The sequence below is a fragment of the Centruroides sculpturatus genome, unplaced genomic scaffold, assembly GCF_000671375.1.
Source record: "Centruroides sculpturatus isolate CEXI.00-Female unplaced genomic scaffold, Cexi_2.0 scaffold1167, whole genome shotgun sequence".
In the NCBI taxonomy this organism is placed as follows: domain Eukaryota; kingdom Metazoa; phylum Arthropoda; class Arachnida; order Scorpiones; family Buthidae; genus Centruroides; species Centruroides sculpturatus.
Window position 1 is genome coordinate 59,195 of NW_019385399.1, and position 20,246 is coordinate 79,440.

Sequence of the window (20,246 nt, forward strand, 5' to 3'; positions counted from 1 at the left end):
TTTGTTGCTGGATTATTGGTTTAAAGTGTTATATGAGGTATTAGCATTTGGTTACATTGGTGTTTATGAAAGTTGAAAGACATTTTATTTTAGAAAGGAACCAATGTTGCTGTTCTACATATTGCTGACTCTGATGGCTGTATTCAAATCGTATCCCAGCATAAGTGATGTAGGTCTGTACTTGGCCATAATGCCTATCTGGACTCATTTATTTTTACGTAAGTAGTTTTTAAAAGTAAAAATATATGGTAGTTCAGATAATGTTAACTCTAATCTTTCTGCAGACACACGACAGAGTTTTCTGGTGGGCTGCATCCTCTTCAGTTGTTCTGTTTTGGCTCCAGTTCTCTGGTATCTGTGGATATATGCAGGAAGTGCTAATGCCAATTTTTACTTTGGCATATCTCTAGCCTTCAACACTGGACAGGTAAATATAACCAATAGTAGTTTTTGCTGGTAATGTGTCACTCTCTTTAATTAATTAAGCATTATGTATGGGTATTATTGGCATTCAGGCTGTTCCCGTGTTGCAGTTAAAGAAAAATGATCAGAAAGATTTTATTTTAGGAATGTACTAAATATTTTCATGGGTTTTTGTGTAAAGACATGGACAACTCCTTCCATAGAGATAAATGAAGCAAAATGAATGAATGAATGATATTCATTCTAATTAGAATATTTGTTGGCCAGTTGTAGCATAGAAATACAAAATGTCAGAAGAATAACAAGATAATTTGGCTAGCTAATAAGGTCAGACAGAAATTTTAATAGTCTTGTCCTATTAACATCATCATGGATAAATTACAAGCCAAAAATTTACCATAATGCCAAAGGAAAAAGATTTTTACACTTCTGTTTAATTCTGGCTAAATTACTTTTATTTGGACTAATAATAATAATACAATGATTAGGCCACAGTAAGGAAGCCATCAATGAAAAATGTGGTAACGGAAAACTTCATCACAGATGTCGTGATTGGTACAATAAGGTAAAAATGTCATAGAAACACACTCAAAGTTTTTAAAATATTTTTAAACTAGTTTGACATACAAAAATGGCTTTCTCACCTGATGAAGGTTCCTTAAAGTGGCTGAAAACATTTGTACATTCATTAAATTTTGTACACTGGTATAAGAAGTGTGAAGTGTTTTTAAAATACCATAAGGTATCACATAATTTAGAAACTATTCTTTAGTTGTGTGTATGCACACACATTGTTAATGCTAAATAAAGCCAGACTGATATATTACAGTGGAAAATATTCTAATACATGATATGAGTGAAAAACAACCTTTCAAATTCCCTTCAAAAAAGTTTATTGGAATAAAAACGTTTCCGACCAGATTAAATGGTCTTCTTCAGTTAAAGAACATATAAATATAAATTTGTAATATAAAAGAACACAAGATAAAAAATTTAAATAATTAACCTGGAGGAACATGAGATACAAAATTTTTACAAATAGAATACAAATTATTTAAATATGAATGAACATAAGAATAAAAATTTTTAAATACAAAAGAAGCAAAGAATAAATATTATATATGTATAAAAATAATAACAAATGATAAATAAATAAACATTATCATCTAATAGAATAAAAGCAGTTAAAGTTCAAAATGTGATTTCCATGTGTCAGAAAGCATGATGATTGATTCATGCTGATTTCTTATTACCCTTCTAAATCTCCAATTTCTCTAGGTAGCTAATAGTGTTGAAGTTAGAGGTAGGCTTGATGAACTTCACTTGTTCACAATTCACTTGTATAACATGATGATGAGCATAAGCTGCTAATGCTGTGTTAGACAGGTTCTTTTCTAATGCGTATTTATGTTCCTTGAACCTTTTGCATAAATTACACCCAGTGGCACCTATGTAGGCAAGTTTCAATGCAAAATGTTGGACAACTATTGGAATGGAGTAAATCCCAAAGGAGGTACTGTGATTGTGCTGTATCTTGTCATTTCTTAAAAGTTTGAAGATGGTTGGGTTGCATCTCTATACGGATATAAGATTGTTATAGTCTGCCACCTCCTTAAGTTATAAAGGTTGTAAGTAGGTTTTCTGTATACTTTGGTAGTTATACAGAAAACTTACTTATCAACCTTTTTTCATTCCATACAACTCTGTGGACCTTCAACACATCAAGCTCTCTACTTTCAGATTCATGATAAGAAGGGCATTTACTCACTGCACCAACATTACATTTTAAGGATTGCCACACGACAGATATATAGTTAAAGTGATACAACAATTAATAGTAACTTTTTAAACCTCAAAGACTAACCAGATACCAATGAAGCATAAAATAAGGGTTGTCCTCAGCTATCTCTCAATTTTAAAAAGGATACATAAAAAAGTGGCTGATTATAGCAATTTTATGATCCATTGATTAGGGATGTGACTAAATTGGGCTAGCTTGATAAGCAGTCTGGATAGGATAATGTAGGTTTTAGTTTTTTTATAGAAGATTGCTGGAATAAGATCTGGGTTATAGTTAGAAGTCTTTAGGGAATCAATTGCTTCAGAAACATTTTGAATATCATTTTATACTGTAAACCCATTCTACAGTGCAACTTGTGATAACTGACATAATTGTGATTCAGCTAGAGGCACACCATCCATAGTTTACTGATTGTCACTGCCTCAAGTGAGTGTAGGATTGCCATAAGTTCAAAATCAGAAATTGAGACATTGTGAGGCAATGTTGCCAACCAGAACATATCATAATTCTCTGGCAGTACCCCAAAATTTCCTTATTTGCATACAATTTCCCAGTAACCCTGGAAATTTTCCCCAATTTCCAGGTGTTATTGAAACATTGATAATGTGTTTATAATGTCACTATATTAATATTATTATTATATTATGAATGATTCATTGTATTTAGTAATTAAAAACTTTTAAAAAAGTCCAGCAATGAGTTGCGTAACTTTCTGGACAAAAGAACCTAAACTTGTCTGTGGCACCATCAGTTACAATGTTTTATTTTTAAAAAACTTTTCATATTATTAATTATTATAAAATGGCAAATAGTTTAATTTTGAAGGCTGAGGTGAATTTTAAAAAAATTGTAAATATTAATGATGTATAAATCTTCAATAAGTCCAACCCCCACTTGAGATATGACAAGTGACCCTTTTCTATCTTTAACCACCAAAATTTGATAGCATCAGTTTCCTTATACACAAACCTCCCCTGCAAAATTTAAGAAATTTTCAACAAAAAGCAAGTTGTTAGTTAATCTTCAAATTTGGATGAACAAAATCATGACTCCCACACATATACATCACTACATATAGGAAAAAGAACCCAAATTTTGTTTTGCCTTTCTTGACATTTCAAGGTCCTCGAGTCCAAAAATGTAAAAATCTTGGGAGGGCCATTTTTTGATCAATCACCATACTTTTCCTGTGTTATATCAACTGAGAAAATAATACTCTTGCAGATTTTTTTTTTTTTTAATATATAAGCAATATAACAATTTTTGATACTGTTTAGTTTTTGTAAGGAGTGACATTGTATTTATTATACATTGCAACAGAATGAAGTTTCAGATGAGAATTTGTAACATTAAAAGTAATACAGTCGACCCCCCTATAACGTACATTCCTATAACGACAATTCCTATAACGTAGCGAAAATATTGTAGCAACTTTCGTATAAAGTACCTCCTATAACGTCATTTCGCGACAAGATTGATAGAGTCTGGACCAATAGTGGATGAGCAGCCGAACTACTTTCCTCCGACCCTGCGCCACGCTACGGAGCGGCTAAATTGAGTTTGCTATCGTCTGTTTAGTATTATATATAAATTATATATAAATTAGGTACTGTACATATAATTATATATTAATTATATATAAATTAGGTACTGTATATATAATTATATATTAACTTAATTTATTGTAACTTTATTATAATTATATATATGCTTTCTGCCGCCTGGCAACACGCTACGGAGATTTTAGGCTAGTAAGTTGAGTTTATTATCGTCTGCACAGTATGTAAATTAGGTACCGTAAGTCTAATACAGCACTAATTTTATACATTTCTTGTGAAAGAAACACTTCTTATTCAACGGCCATAAAAATTATTTATATTAATGATGTCTCCAAAGGTCAAGTTATTTTTCTGCGAAAAATTCGTTATCAGAAATCGCGGCCGTCATTTCATGTGCTGTTCCGCGAAGAAAACCAGCTTTAAGCAACGGCGTAGTCGAACGGTACACACTCGGTAAGTAATCCTATAATTTTTTGTTTATAGCATAGTTTATACAGATTATTCCCAAAAAATTATACGTGTTTTGGAAATGTTGAGTGGAATTAGTCTAGAATCGGTTAATTTTATAGAAGAAAACCTTTCGAACAGCCTTAGTCCGTAAAGTTCCCACCTATCGGGCTGCGATTGGCTCATGTATTTAATCATTCCTACAACGTAAAATTCGATTAGCGTGGAACGTATCTAAGCGTTATAGGGGGGTCTACTGTACAGTTAATATTTTATCTTGAAAACATGATCTGATAATCACCATTGCATTTAAAGTGTTATCACCAATTTGTTTCTTTTTTTGGTTTTGATGATGTTCATTATAGAAAAAAAATCTTTCACAATCTGCATTTGAATGGAGTAAAGACAAAGTAAGGCAAACAAGTTTGTATAAATTTTGGAACTTCCAGAAAAATCTCATTTTGCCAATTTTTCCCCACATGTCAGGAATAGTGTCATTTTTCAGTGACTGTTTTACTCTTACATCAAGAACATACGGAAGAATTTTTTATTCAGAAACAACCAAAGAAGCATCTAGTCAATCAGCAAAAATTGATTTTGCAGATTTCCAACTCTTTTCTGATTCTGAGGATTGATTGCAGTTTCTGGGCTCAAGAAGTTAGCTTCTTTGAACAGTCATGTTGAGAGGATAAAATAATTTTGTATTCTGATTAAAACAGATATAAATTTCTCACTTTCTTTCCCTTTTTCCCATTCCTGAATTCCTACAAAAATATGGGAATTTCCCATGCAGTTGACAATGTTGAAGTGAGGTAGCATTGTGGTAAAAATTGATGGATACCCAGTATTAGGTAGGCAGTAGCTACTCTGGAAAATAAGTGAATAATATTAATTTAATTTAATCAAATTATCAATTATTGAACAGTTTTGATTATTTGTTGAAAGAAACAACCTTATTGTTTGACTTACATATTTCAACTATGCTTTTGTTAGAAAACCTGGTCGACTCCATTGTTCCCTACAACAGACACAATTAAAAATAAAGCACTCACTAGTGCTAGTGTTGCCACCTTTTCAAAATCTCTGACCCAGACGGCAAGTGAGGTTTGTTCGAACAGAAGTTCCTGACACATGTGCAATATCATTTTGCAATGCGAAGAATAATGTACAGTGCATGCTGGTTCTAAATCAGTTACAGTTAGGGACTAGGGAGACTTGGGTAGGAGTAATGTAAGTAACCTAAATTAAGAAAGAACTACAGATGACTTAGCTCTATTGGATATTGGAGATGTGTATGAGTTTGAATCGTACAAGCAAAAAAAAAAGTCGGCAGGTTGCGCACTATATTCCCGGACAAACTTAATAGTTCACCAGGACAGTGAGTCGATTCCCGGACTGTCCAGGTGAAAACCGGACAGGTGGTAACACTACTTAGTGCCCACAGAATGGTAAAAGAAAAACGTCAGACTGTGACCATTTATAACCGTCGATCTTTCACGGACAATTGCAAGAAACCATCGATTCATCGATCATTCATTGTTTCGAAGCCATCGAATTGCCATTCAAAGTCGCACGATTCGTGTGTCACAGATTACAAAAGGCGTGCGTACATGCGAAGACAGTTTGTGTATATATTTACAAAACCTGAAGACACTTACCTCCAACAGTTCTTATTTGACCGTTTTTAATGCAAGTCATAATATTTTCATGTAGAAATTGGAACATTCCGGGGAAAGTTTTTCAGTCGGGACAGCGTTCGAAATCGGGATGTGTGGCTACTCTAGGCAAGTATGCTCAAATAAGTTGCACAAAGTTATATTAAATACACAGATTTGTTTCTATTTTTTGTGTTTTGGTCCAAATAAACGGTTGCTCCAATTACCTGGTGGTCCAATAAAGCAGAATCCACCGTATTTATTTTTACTTTCCCGGCTGTTATATATAACAGAGGGAAACTATGGCAATCTGTCAAAAAATGACTCCCCCAAGATTTTTACATTTATAGGCTCAGGCCGCCACGAAACGTCGAGAAATGCAGGGGGGTTTCTGTATGTATGGATGTTAGTGTGCGCTTGGGGCACGATTTTGTTTACTTTGTTTGAAGCTTAATAACCCCCCTGCTTTTCGTCGAAAACTTCTGAAATTCTGCAGAGAGATTTGCTTATTAGGGGATTGATGATACTAAATTTTGGTGGTTAAAGGTTGAGGGAATGGGGTGTCGTGTATGTCCAGTAGGGTCGGACTTAATAACGTTTTACTGGTTAATAGCATTTACAATTTTTCACAAAACTCATCCCTACCATCAAGATTAATTCTTTTGCCATTTTATAATAGTTATAAGTATAAAAAACGTTAAAATAAAATATCATAGCAGATGGCGCCACCAAGTGTTGCCAGAAAACAAGGTCTACGAACACAAGGTCAGGACACCAATGTTTCTTACGGAGCCGCCATATTGGTTCCTTTGTTCCAATGCCACGGTATAGATTTCATGTCCCGTACGTGCAGTAAACTGCACATTCCTTCGAGTTCAAGCCACAGAAGGTACGTTTATAATTCCAAATAGAGTAGCTTTTCATTCGGAGGCTATTCCCACATTTGCTTGGAGGCTTTAACTAAATAGATTTCAAAATGAAAAGCTGTCAACGGTTCTTACGATACAGTCCAAGGATAAATTTATTTAGTTTCGAAATGCAAACTTAGAGAAGAAATTAGGAGATATTTATTAAAATAAGAATATATTTAATTTTCTATACAGTTGGTGATCGGTTAACGAACATAATCCGTTTCAAGACGTATTCGAATTGTTCGTTAACCAATTATCGATTTACCATGGGTTTTTATGGAAATTTGATTAATTTGTTCTGAAGACCCCAAAAAGTAAAAAATATATACTTACTACGTTTATTTATATGTAATAATAATAATACATGTGTACACAGTCTTGCATTTTTATTAGTCATGTTTTTTCTATTTGCGAGGGTTAAAGAATTTATCTAATGTCGATTTCTTTTCTCTCTTCTTCAGGATTTTTCAAAAATAATTAATAGCATTGTAATTGTAGAGATCCCTAAGCCTATTAACCTTAACCTGATTTGGATGCCATTCTAAAACCGTCGTTCTGACATCATCCCACTTCTTCAAAAAAATGTTTTTAATAGCAGATATCGACATTAATTCTCTTTTTCAGAAGAAAACATATCTCACCGAGTTTCTTGGAGTCCTTCTGTGGTCAGATTCGTTTCAGGTTCCATTATGAGCGCTTCAATGTTCTTTATTTCTCAGATGTAGACCTGTTCAAACCATACTGCCCAGCAACGTCAGACACCTTTTGCCCACTCTCTACCTCTGCTATTACACACTCACCTTTCGAAAATAAAAACCGACGCAAAACCTAACGAGTGCCCGCCCGACAGTCTCGCAAATACTATTAAAAAAATTGTTTCTGTCAGAAAAATAAAAGGTTGGAATTACAAAGGAGAGTTTCAAAGTTCGGAGGAATACTATCCGATCAGTATATAACAGGTTGAGCGTCGATGTCGACGTCTCCCGCGCTCCAAAAAGTTTCGAAATGTCTGAAGACAAGGGAAGACCAATCGGTATTCATTATTTTACATCGCTTCTTCTTGTGTTTGTTCTGTGAGGTGTTCGTTATCCGAACGTAAAAATCTTTTGCAAAAATGTTCGTTAACCGATCACCCACTGTATTCACATCAATTTTTGTATTATGCAAATTGCAGGGAGGAGCATCAGAGTAAACATTTTTATAAATTAAAGTTAGCCAAAGACAAGAAAACCTTAATATATACAGTTTGTGAGAAAAGGAAATCTTAAAGTGTTTGCAAGAGATAATATTATAGAAATTCCTAAATGAAGTTATGCATATAAATTAAATTTAATTATTTTTATAGAGAATTAAATAAGTATATTTATAAAAATTTATATAACAGTAGACAATACCGATAAATATAAATATCAACTTATATCAACAATATTAATTTAAACGAACGAAAGTTTTAATTGCAAGTTTTAAAGTATGTTTTCAGTCCACAAACAACATATTATAACAGATTTAGTCCGTTTAATAAATCTGTTATTGTAAAGTTTATGCTATTCTGTTTAATAAGTTACATAATGTTGTTATACAACCTGTCAGAAAATTAAAACTTTACCACAGTCTATAGACTAGTACCGAACTNCGTCAGATCCGTTTCGGATTCCATTATGAACTCTTCGATGTTCTTTATATCTCAGATGTGATTTTTGTTACTCCTTTAGCTGCTTGAGTCTTCTTTATAATACAGTATCTTTCTTAGATAAGATTTAACTACGGCCTACTGTAGACCTGTTCAAGCTATACTGCCCAGAAACATTAGGCATCTGCCCACTCTCTACCTTTGCTATTATACTCTCACCTTTCAAAAATAAAAACCGACGCAAACTTAACGAGTGCCTGCCCGACAGTCTCGCAAATACTATAAAAGAATTGTTTCTGTCAGAAAAATAAAAGGCTGGAATTGCAAGGGAGAGTTTCAAAGTTCGGAGGAATAATATCCGATTGGTATATATCGGCTTGAGCGTCGATGTCGACGTCTCCCACACTCCGAAAGGTTTCGAATTGTTGCCCGAAGACAAGGGAAGACCAATCGGTATTCATTATTTTACATCGCTTCTTCTTGTGTTTGTTCTATGGGGGTGTTCGTTATCCGATCATGTGTTCGTTGTTCGAACATAAAAATCTTTCGCGAAAGTGTTCGTTATCCGATCTGTTCGTTAACCGATCATCCACTGTACATCATCATCTCATGTCTTGACGTAATAATACAATTATTAAACAAAAACGCCTGAGATGTAAAAACATTTCGCCAAGTAAAAATTTATGACAATTTAGACGACGGTCAAAATTTTTCTTTGGTAAAGATAGGCATTAGATTTTTACCTGTGTTTTCTAGATCTCACCTCCAAGCACCAAGCTTATCTTCACCAAAGAAAAAATTTGGCCGTCGTCTAAATTGTCATAAATTTTTACTTGTAATTTTTTACATCTGAGGTGTTTTTGTTTGGATATGTTAACTACTTTCTTCCCAATTTCTCGTCATTTGCCGTTACTCTTATAAACGGAACCATAAAAATGTCTTCCATTGATATCCTTAAGAAAATAGATTCCGATAACTCGTATTGGACTTTTCTCTATAATTTGACGTTTAGAATCACGTATCTACGCCAATGCGAGATCAACGGAAATCTAACCGGAGACGATATTCGCTTCATTTTTCTAGTGTATATTCGTAGTCTTCTTCGGTATCATCTGGGTTATTGTCCTTTATTTCTTCTGTTACGTCGGTCGTCATTTGCATTGATGTACCGATAGATTAGTGGGTTTTTTTTCAATTCGGTTTCAGCTTTTCGTGTTATAGCAGTCGAAAAAGTCAAATTTTTCTATCGCACCCGACCATTTGTCCCGCTTTTACTATATTTTTTCCTTATATGCACTTTTAAATAACTTTTTTTAACTTTATTATCGCTCTTTAGTTTAATATGATTAAAAAAAACCATATAAACAAAATCAGTGACGAAAGAAGTTTTCTGTTTCTACAAAATATTTACTGTTAAAATCGTCCAAAGGCCAATAATTTTTAAAAAGGAAAATTTCCAGAGTTTTAATAATAAATAAATATACAAGAAATACGGTAATTCCACGTTATTCGCAGGGATTACATTCCGCAGATAACACTAGGTATATTATACGAAAACAGCTGGTAAAAATATTGTCATAACTGATCAACGATCGACCTACTCGTACAGTACTTTAGTGAAAAAAAATTTTTTTTTACTTAGGTTCAAAGATTACAAATTCACCAACGTACAGATCGCTGCTGGATATTTGAGTGTAAATCGTGTGTTTATTTCAAATATCGAGTAGCGATTCTCCACAATCAACAGAATGCAACCGAACTTTAAAAAATCCTGTGTCGGATAGGAAGTCTGACAAATACGGTGCAAGTGCATCCTGCGCGGTGCCAAATAAAAGCCATAGAGCTCTCTAATTGACGTATTCACGTTGAAAAAATATCAAAGCCAACTAAGTAAATTATTTACATAGTTGTACTTTGTAACGAATAAAAATTTTCTTTCAGTACGTGATCCGAAAATGCCGACCCTGCACATTGCGTTCGGGTTCGTTTCGAAATGCACTTTGCCACTCGAATTAATGGCTAATTTTTATTGGCTCGTCGGATTTAGATTATCTCCATCCGAGTGGAACGCGGAAGCACTCGTCGACCTTAGCAACAAATATTAAAAACTTTTTATTCCGATTTTGCCACCGTAGATTAAATATTACCTAAACTGCATATTTGTAACCGAGGTTTTTCGTACGACCGCGTTAAGTGGAAGTCACATGATCAGTGGAAACTCGTCGCCATCGAAATGCGCGGTATACATTAATAGATAGTTCGTCTGCTACCTTTTTGGTGGATCTGCTCCACGTTTTTCTCGCCGATTGTCCGGCACTCCGAGGAATATATAGAATCCTGACACCCTACTCTTCTCCGATTCGTTCCTCTGGACACTTCGTGATAAACAACGGTAGGTTAAATTAACCGTTGAAATTGGACGTCCGGTATGGAGATGGCCTCCGTCTTCTGCATCGTCGAAACGTAATAATATGCCTCTTATCCGGTTGTTCTTGTAGACAATCCCGTGTTCCGTCGTGTCTTTCAAATATCGAAAAATTCTTTTAACCTCGATTACGTGGTATTCGGCCGGTTTTTCGAGAGTTCTACCAGCCAACTGCGTAAGCTTTATCCGATCGCGTTCCTCGTGTTAACAACGTCGACTCGCGACGGCTCGTCTGTAGACAAATTTACCATCATTGGATATATCTGTTCCAACTTGGTCGTTACTGACGATGGCAATTGTCGTCCGTCTGCAATTGTTCTTATGTAAACGTTCCAACGGCCTTTTAATGTAAAGACCAAGACTGACCTGTTCATCCCTGTCGATTTCTAATCCCGAAAAACACGAACTTGGCTTGTGGGTTATCTCGAACTGTTTCTTGAGATTTTAACCAACTGATACTATTGTATTCGATTGTCATCAGCGATTGATCCGCATGTGCATACAGAGCTAAGATTAGTTTACTCGCGTCCTAAATCCCATCTTGATTAAATACTTTCCGAATCGAGGAGAAAAATTTTCGGACGAAATACTCTGCCAGATCCATGTCGCATGAAGATGATTATTTTCCACTCACCACAGAGAGACGCGGTAAATAGGTCGGTCTGATCGAACATCGCATTTTCATTGGCTGCAACACTTGACAGAGTGAGTCAAAAAGTAAGTTGCACCGTACCAAAAATACGAGTATGAAACATACGGGTCAAAAATTGTTATTTGTGTGAATGCACAATCCAAACGCTACTTTTCGACGTAACCGCCAAGTTTATTTAAACATTTATTGTAGGTGGCACGAGTTATTCTATTCCTTCTTGGAAGTATTCTCGTCCAACATGCGATAACCATTATCGCGTCGCGTTTGTGACGTCTTCGACGGACTAGTATCGGTAATTCGAAAGGGTTATTGAGTGGGGCCGAACATAAGGAGAATCACAAGGTGCAAGGTATGGCTCAAGCCAGGATGTTCCCATACAGTCGTCCATTTGAATTTTTCCAGTAGGACCTTGGCGATGATATTCGTCCGTAAATTACGTCCTCCTGGGAGGGAGAGGGTTGCGCTTCGGTGGCCGTCCGTTTATTTCACTAAATTTCTTTCACGTGTGTTTTGTTTCTACTTATGGTATCTGTCGTTCGTAAACTGATAAATATTTTAAGGAGGTCGAGTTTTGATGGACTTCCGAAAAGGGGAGTCCATCACAACTCCTTTGTCGGACTTTTTCTCCAAAAAGTCGGAGTAAACGTCCGACAAACTGGGACGGGGAGAGAAGAGTGAAAATTTTAAGAAAAACGGACGTAATTTATAGACAGTTCCTTAGCGGAAGATTTCAATTATTGATAAATTAACACTTGCGCAGTTACTCAACAATAAACAATAAAAAACGCCCGTATATTCTGTCCGTTATCAAAATTCGGAAACTCCCTAATAAAACTAAAAATAAAGAGATAGAACCGCGTTTGTCATTTTTCGGCACACGAACTCTTGCAGAAATCTTGCGCGTTATCTCGGCAAAAATATTAAATAAATAACAAATAATTTTTGAAAAAAATTCTTAATTTATTTATCAAATCATATTCTGCAGTCTTTCAGGGCTATTGTTCTTTTACGAATAGGATTCCAAACTCGAGTTCAGAATCATTTTCGTGAAAGAAAAAAGACCGCTCGCAAATACTCAGCAGGCGTGTATTTGTTTACAAATGTCTGTTACGTATTTCCGACTATCTTGTGAGTAACGAATAAAACTAGATGTACTGTACAATGTATAAATTTCTATAATCATTCGTTATTTCATTTTTTAAAATTATAAAATAATCAAATACAAAGGAACTACTACTTATCTACACTATACAAAGTAGGAATGATGGCAGTAGCGTATTATAATCCTTTAAGGTACTAGGCATTTGTTATAAGGCCCTTTATGTAAAAGTGTTTTATTAAATATTAAAGCAGTTTATATACCAGATTTTCGTTTCCACCTAACTACGCAGAGATTTCTTTTAAAAAAGCAATAGTAATAATAAAATAACATACACGCACAAAATTTCGATCGAATTTTTCTTATCGAATATATCGGAGCAATGTAGTAAGGCCGTCGTCCCCGCTAAAGGAAAAGATCGACTAGAAGAGAAAAATAATTTTCCGTAGTCTTCCGAGCGAGTAATCATTAATTATTAAAACATTTATTGTTTCATTACAAATGTGACAAGACAGAAATCTTCACAAATAATAATTAAAAAATTAATATATCAATAGATAACACGTTTGGAAAAATAATCAATGGCCGAATCTTTATTACGATAATACGCGTCTTCCGCGGTAAGTATTTTTCGAATTGAAAATGCATGGTTTAATGTCAAAAAAAAAAAAAAAATTGGTTAAAAAATCTTGTAAAATGTCAATAGAGCGCGCTTTTTCTCGATGTAGTAAAACGGAATAAGAAAGTGGAGCGCATTATCAAAGAATAAAACGTCACCTGGGGACAAAAAATCTCCAGGGCAGCGTTTCTTCTGGGATAATTTACGACGTTTCCGGAGTTTATCACGGCACGATTCTAATAAATCCCGTTCGTCCGTCCGTCTACGGTCGTTGCTTATACTAACTTTTAAATGGTCACACTCGGATCCGTCAGCGGGAAAAGGGAACAGTATTATGCCTCCGGCCGACGAGTTTTTTACCATACACTCAACCGTTAAGAAAAATGGATATGGGGAAATGCAAATAATCGGATGAAAAAACAAGCAAATTCGCTCCGGAAACCGTACACGCCACCCAAAAGGAACCGTACCGGTGGTCTTAAAATTAGAAATTGTTTTATAAACGGGCACCACGTCAAAGAGTAACGGAAAAGTACCGACGGTGGGGACGGAAATACGTCTGCTGCTGTGCCGGATTACCGAAAGTAGCGGGGGGGAAGTCGGCCCGTCGATTCTTTCGGAATGGAAACCGAAGGCTACGAGGTGTGGACGAATCGGACGGCGTAAAGCGAAACTGCGGCGTGGGACTCCCGGCAATTACTTCGTTAGACGCCGGCGGAAAAAGTTGCACGAGTCGCGCGGTAAACGAACGGCGGAAGGGGCGACGGACGAGAAGGTTAACCCGGCCCGTGGTGCACTATCATTCTCGGGTTGGTTACCGGGAATGGGGACGGCCACGTCTCGGCAGAATTTTTCAGACTAGGAATCCAATACAAAGTTAATTTATAATCGGTAACTTTTATACCGGAAATAACGGACGAGGGAATTCGACCGGCTTCGTTAGCGGGGAAGGCAACGAAAGGAGAGTAGGACGTAAGCGGGGGAGCGCCGGTTGCCCTGACGGCAGAGCGCGAAGAAAGTGTGCGGCCGGCGTTTAACGGGTATGTCTTTTTGTCGTTTCAGATATTCCTGGTGACGGACCTTCTGTTTGGCTACATCAAGCGAGAGTATTACCTGTCCCGCGGCATGAAGACTGACCAACGGGGAAAACCCGTCCAGCTGGAGCTTCGATAGCGTCTTTCACTCTTCCCGCGATAAACCTTCGGACCGGATACGACCGCCTTTCTTCCCTTCCGCTCGACCCGACCTTCGGCAACAGGGCGGAGTCTCCCGGCACTACTCCGGGCCGGAAACGGACGAAAATATCGGGGCCGTCCCTCCCCGCCCGGTACGGCGCTGCTTTTCTTTCGACGGCGGACTTCCCTTTGGCTGCCGTTCGCCGTCCACGTAAGTACTCTCCCTCACCGGGCAAAAAACGGCTTCCTCCGGCGGGCAGGAGGGAAGAAAGACGCCTTCGACCTTTAAATTTCGGCGGTCGAAAGGTTTAACTGGAGATAGTCGCGGGTGGAAGTGGCCCCGCGCGGAAAAAAAGCTCGAAATACTTTGTGCGGGCGGTGGAAAAATTATTTCGGACCGCGGGCCACAAATATAACGCAAGTGTTAGGGCGGCCGACTTCCGCCTAAGTTACGAACCGGCGGCGTTTCCACACGCCGACGATTAAGGCGGCCCCGGGCCACCTTTTGTCCCGGTTTTTTACCGTCGGTAAACTTGTATACAAATTGCCCATTTATGGATTTTTGTCTCCCGCCAAAGACGACGCCTTTGGTTTTAGATTCGAATAAAAAAAAATCAACGAGTGAGAAGAAGCCACCTGGCGTTTTGCATTTTATTCTTCGCCTAACCAGCAGTCGATCCATGTTCAAATTTCTCCACCGACCGACGGTGGTTTTAATGCAATCGTGCGACTTTTCCGTCTCGTAACACATAAACCTCTTAATGTTAAGGATCTTGTGTATTTTAAAACATTCCGTTCGTTAGTGGAAATGGACAAAAATTCCGGCAACGGTTAAAATTTCGGTGGCGTCATTCATTACGATATTTTATTTAAAATCTTTTTATATTCTCAATTGTTTTAAAATGACAAAAAAGCTTTATTTCCAGAATAGGGATGGGTTACGTAAAAACTTGTAAATGTTAATAACCGTTTGTTTGTTTAGTTATGGCAACGCAACACTTCGGCGATCTGCCTAGGGGATGCCTTCTGGGAGGTCTTTTTAAGGGAAACTGGCCCCTGTTTAGGCGTTTCAGACGTGGAGAAAACCCGGAAAACTCCACGTGGCCAGCCCATCCGAGCGAGGCGCGAATCCACGACCGAACTCCCAGTGTTCAGGGTACGAAGACCGCTTGGCCACTGGTGGTCGCCCTAGTAAGCAGTAAAATCGTGTCATTAAGTCCGACCCTACTCCGGATACGATGCGCCTCCTCTTTTATCTCCCCATTATCGACCTTTACCCGCCAAAATTTAATAGCATTCGTCCCCTAATACGCAAACCTCTCTGCAAAATTTCCACAAAAAGCGGGACGGCTATTAAGCGTCAGACACCGGCATTCATGGAAAAAACCCAATTTTTGCATTTGTCGACGTTCCGAAGTCTGAGTCCAAAAATTAAAAATTTCGGGGAGGTCGTGTTTTTGACCGATCACCATATTTCACCTCTTATATGTAATAGCAGGGAAAGTAAAAACGTAAACGTTTCTTGCACCGGTGAAAAAAATGAACGATTCCTCCGGAATCTACGGCTGCGTGACTGACGAGGTTCAGAAATTGGCACCGGCGAGAAACCACAAAGGTTCCGTAAAGGATTTAAAATCCCTCTTTAGACACCGGAATGGACACCTTTCGTTTTTTACTTCGTTATTGTAATCTTATCCAGGCATATCTTCGAATTTTATACCTAACGATTCCAGTTAATGCCATATTTATTTGGCAAAACCGGACACGGTAGATAATTTCGCGGGCAAAAACTTTATAAATCTGTTCTTTGAGTAAATATTTGGAATCGTGCTCCTTAGACACAAATCTAATAACCAAAGGCATTTTCTCAATTCCTCCGATGTCCGGAGTGCAATCTAAAGTATCGACAGTCTTTCGAATCTTCTGTCCCATTAGAAAAAGTCGTTCTCAGACGACCTAAATGCTTGCTTGTAACAGAATCATATTTCGATAGATTGTGTTTTAAATTACCGTTGTTTGAAGTAAATATTTCATTCGAACTTCCTGTCGGTGCTAACAGTGGCCAGGTTCTGACTGATTAACATTATTCTCTAATGTCTCGCCAATGCTGTCGTTCAAGTTCTAAGATTCCTTGATATTCACTATCGCAGTTATCGTCTTATCGGTTTTTAATCTCGTCTAGCCCTATGCAATTTTGGAAGCATTCCATATGTTTTTCACCCTTGAACTTTAGTGCTTGAAGACCTCGCGAAATATTTTTTCAATCCGAGCTTCCACAAAATAACCAATTTTTCCCGTTAGGATCACACAATACATTAGAAACAAAACACTGAATTTGCAGAAAGTTGAACTGGAATCACGGTAGTGACTCCTCGCCAAGTAAAAAAGTGACGGACCGACTACATATACAGGAATCACGAGTTACCGATTTCCGGTAGTCGATTTCTCCGCTCCCAAACACCCGAAGTCATTTCGAATGGGCCAGATGGCCGAGCGGTTAAGGTGGCAGCCTATTGCTCTGGAGAACCCGGGATCGAATCCGAACGAGTCGAAAAATCTCCAGGAATTTTTCGGGGATGGTCCGTCTGGATATGTCTGGTTCCGTCCCTCACCACGCGGTCGCCACATTGTGGACCTGGCCTAACCCATAATGGGCTTGCTAATGGAGGCTGTCTTAGTGCCCACAGGCCGGAAAGAGTTTTTTTAAAAAAAAAAAGCCATTCCGAATATCTCATTCGAAAGAAAATTGTTTTCTTAGGAAGTTGGAAAATTTTAAGATAATGCGGTTGCAGAAATATAAGCAATTGAAAAGTGCAAAAAATCTGGCAACGAGTTTCGTAACCTTTCCCAGCTGTTATAAAATTCTATTTAAAACTAATTGTTATATTAATACAATTAATAAAATCTGTTATGAGATTTTGTTATAAAAAATGTTTTATATTTTTAATTATGATCGAATACCAAAAAGCTTAATTCTGAGGGAAGGGATGAGTCTTTGTAGAACATTGTAAATGCTAGTAAAGAATAAAGTTTTCATTAAGTTCGACCTCTGTTGATATATATCACGTGACTACTATGTCTCCGTCCCCTTGACATTTTACAATTAAAGTAATAGCATCAATGCTCCTTATCCTTATATACAAGCTACCGTGCCAAGTTTCTTTATTTTCACCCGTCCTGAGATAATTAATTAAGCGAATTAGACGCCAACACGCACATCCACGGATTTTTTTTTGCCGTTTTTTTACTATTTGAGGTTCAGGAGGTCTGAAAACGTGGAGATTTGCAAAATAACCGGATGGTCAAATTTAACCCGATTCCATTACTTTCCGTTGTTATGTATATGTTACCGCTAAAGCTCGAAAGCCGTTAATGTGTACAGTACATTACCTAGCTAATCTGCAGATTAACAAGGGTGATCCGTTAAAGTTGCGAAAATTGTTCGATTTCTCAAATTACCTAGGTAATGTGCAGAGTATCTAGGTAATCTGCACATTACCTACTAGGCACTCCGTAAAGTGAAAATAAGATCTTTGCCACAAATAAATGTACCATAAATAGGTGTGCTTGTTACAAAAAAGAATTGCTATGTAATTCAAAGTGTCACCAATCTTTAGACTACACTTATAAGTAAGCACAATTGGTTAATGTTACCTATGGTGACTAAAATGGCAGCTCGTCTCTGATTTCAGCAAGCAGAAGAAAGAAAACAGTGGGGACGCACGTTCTAGCCTAACCTAACCTATCCTAATAATTTGGTTGGTAATAATTATGGTAATTTATTAGAATAGGTTAGGTTAGGTTAGAACGTGCGTCCCCACTGTTTCAGTTCTTCGGTTTCCTGGAATCGGAGACGAGCCTCCATTTTAGTCACCAAAGGTAACAACGCACAATTTTATCATGCGATCGCCGGAAAAAGTATGATAACTTTCTTATTTTTCGTCTCTGGTCCAAAAGTAGGGTATCGTTAAACTCGTCTCGGTCCCCTCAGTTCAGATATATACTCAAAATTCCGAAATTCCATAGGTGGTAATTTATATAATCCCCATTTCCCTAATTGTAATAATATTTTAATCCGTTTGATTTTTTTGTATTACAGTTTTTTACTTGATTGATGATTGATTCTATTAATTAATTTGTTGATTGTTTGATTGTATTAACTTGATTCTTTTGATTGTATTAACTTGATTCTTTAGATATCGAAAATTAAATAAACAACATTATTAATAAAATTTAAGGCAAAACTGTCCAAAAAGGATCACCATTTATTTTTTGTGTTCCAAGACTAACACATTCTCGGCGACTGACCTTTCTTTGTAGGCTGCTTGTCGTCGGAAAATTACAAAGAGTCCTTTTAAAAAACACAAAACACATTCAATTAAAATTACAAAAATTTCTGAAGAAGGAACTGGTGACATACAGTTGTCCTGCTTACATCCATCTATACCTTCTTTTGGGGGTTTTGGCTGCTTTTTTTCAGACAAAACCCCAAAAAAAAGTATACATAATAGATGGATGTAAGCAGGACAACTGTATGTCACCAATTCCTTTTTCAGAAATGTTTGTAATTTTAATTGGATGTGTTTTGTGTTTTTTAAAAGGACTCCTTGTAATTTTCCGACGACAAGCAGCCTACAAAGAAAGGTCAGTCGCCGAGAATGTGTTAGTCTTGGAACACAAAAAATAAATGGTGATCCTTTTTGGACAGTTTTGTCTTCAATTTTATTAAAAATATTTCTCCATCGGACGAACATTTACAGGATAAACAACATTATATTAATTTAAGCGTACAGAAACGTTGCTGCTGTTCCAGCAAAGATCTTATTTTCACTTTACCGAGTGCCTAGTAGGTAATGTGCAGATTACCTAGATACTCTGCACATTACCTAGATAATTTGAGAAATGGAACAATTTTCGCAACTTTAACGGATCACCCTAGTTAATCTGCAGATTAGCTAGGTAATGTATACATTAACGGCTTTCGAGCTTTAGCGGTAACATATACATAACAGCCGGGAAAGTAAAATCGCCAAAAAGGCTGTATTTTCTTATTTTCGTTCACCCGGCACTGCAGACGTTCGTAAAGAAAAAACTACAGGGTCTAGAAAGCTCAAATTTTAAACAAGTTTTTCGTTATTGGTGAGGTGCTGGCCAAACTTCCTGGTCGACGGTTCAATGTTTACGGGCATTTCCCATAGAGTTAATTCAGTTTTACGGCTTAATTTTAGCTTATAAAGATAAAATTATATGGAAACAAATTAATTTCATTCATAATGTTCTCGGAATTACAATAGCTGAAATTTATGCCAATTAAAACCCCATGACGATTTTCCTAAACTGCGTATTGACACGTTCATTTGCTGAGTGCCGACCAAATTGTATTGTACAATACAGTGGGTGATCGGTTAACGAACATAATCCGTTCCAAGACTTTGTTCGCTATCCGAATTGTTCGTTAACCGATTATCAATTTACCATAGGTTTTAATGGGAATTTAATTAATTCGTTCCGGAGACCCCAAAAATAAAAAATATATACTTTCTTACTATGTTTATTTATATGTAATAATGAAAATAAATACATACACAGTCTTGCGTTTTTATTAGTCATGTTTTTTCCGTTTGAAAGGGTTAAATAATCTGTCTAATGTCGATTGCTTTTCTCTCTTCAGGATTTTTCGTAAGTAGTTATTAATAGCATTGCAATTGTAGAAATCCCCAAGCCTCAACCTGGTTTGGATGCCATTCTATGATCGTTATTTTGACATCCTCCTACTACTACAAAAGATCTTTAATAACAGATATCGGCATTAATCCTCTTTTTCAGAAGAAAACATATCTCGCCAAGTTT

General features: G+C 36.8%; 2 protein-coding genes across 6 annotated transcripts in view; both read left to right on the forward strand.

Moving 5' to 3' along the window:
* LOC111638540 (phosphatidylinositol glycan anchor biosynthesis class U protein-like) overlaps nt 1-14,427 on the forward strand; it is a 56,748-nt gene extending 42,321 nt beyond the window's left edge. For all 4 annotated transcript variants that reach the window (XM_023384264.1, XM_023384262.1, XM_023384260.1 and 1 more), the window contains exons 10-12: nt 94-218; nt 285-427; nt 14,284-14,427. In XM_023384264.1, the coding sequence (XP_023240032.1) occupies nt 94-218; nt 285-427; nt 14,284-14,394 (379 nt within the window). In that variant the 3' untranslated portion in view covers nt 14,395-14,427. The remainder of the gene's footprint in view (nt 1-93; nt 219-284; nt 428-14,283) is intronic.
* The window catches only part of LOC111638538 (Y+L amino acid transporter 2-like), a 118,769-nt gene continuing 107,647 nt past the window's right edge, over nt 9,125-20,246 (forward strand). Inside the window, exon 1 of one of the 2 annotated variants that reach the window (XM_023384258.1) lies at nt 9,125-10,818. The gene's annotated coding sequence lies outside the window, so the exon portion shown is untranslated. Of the gene's footprint in view, nt 10,819-14,513; nt 14,608-20,246 lie in introns of those variants that run through there. The other variant, XM_023384256.1, reaches the window with a different exon arrangement.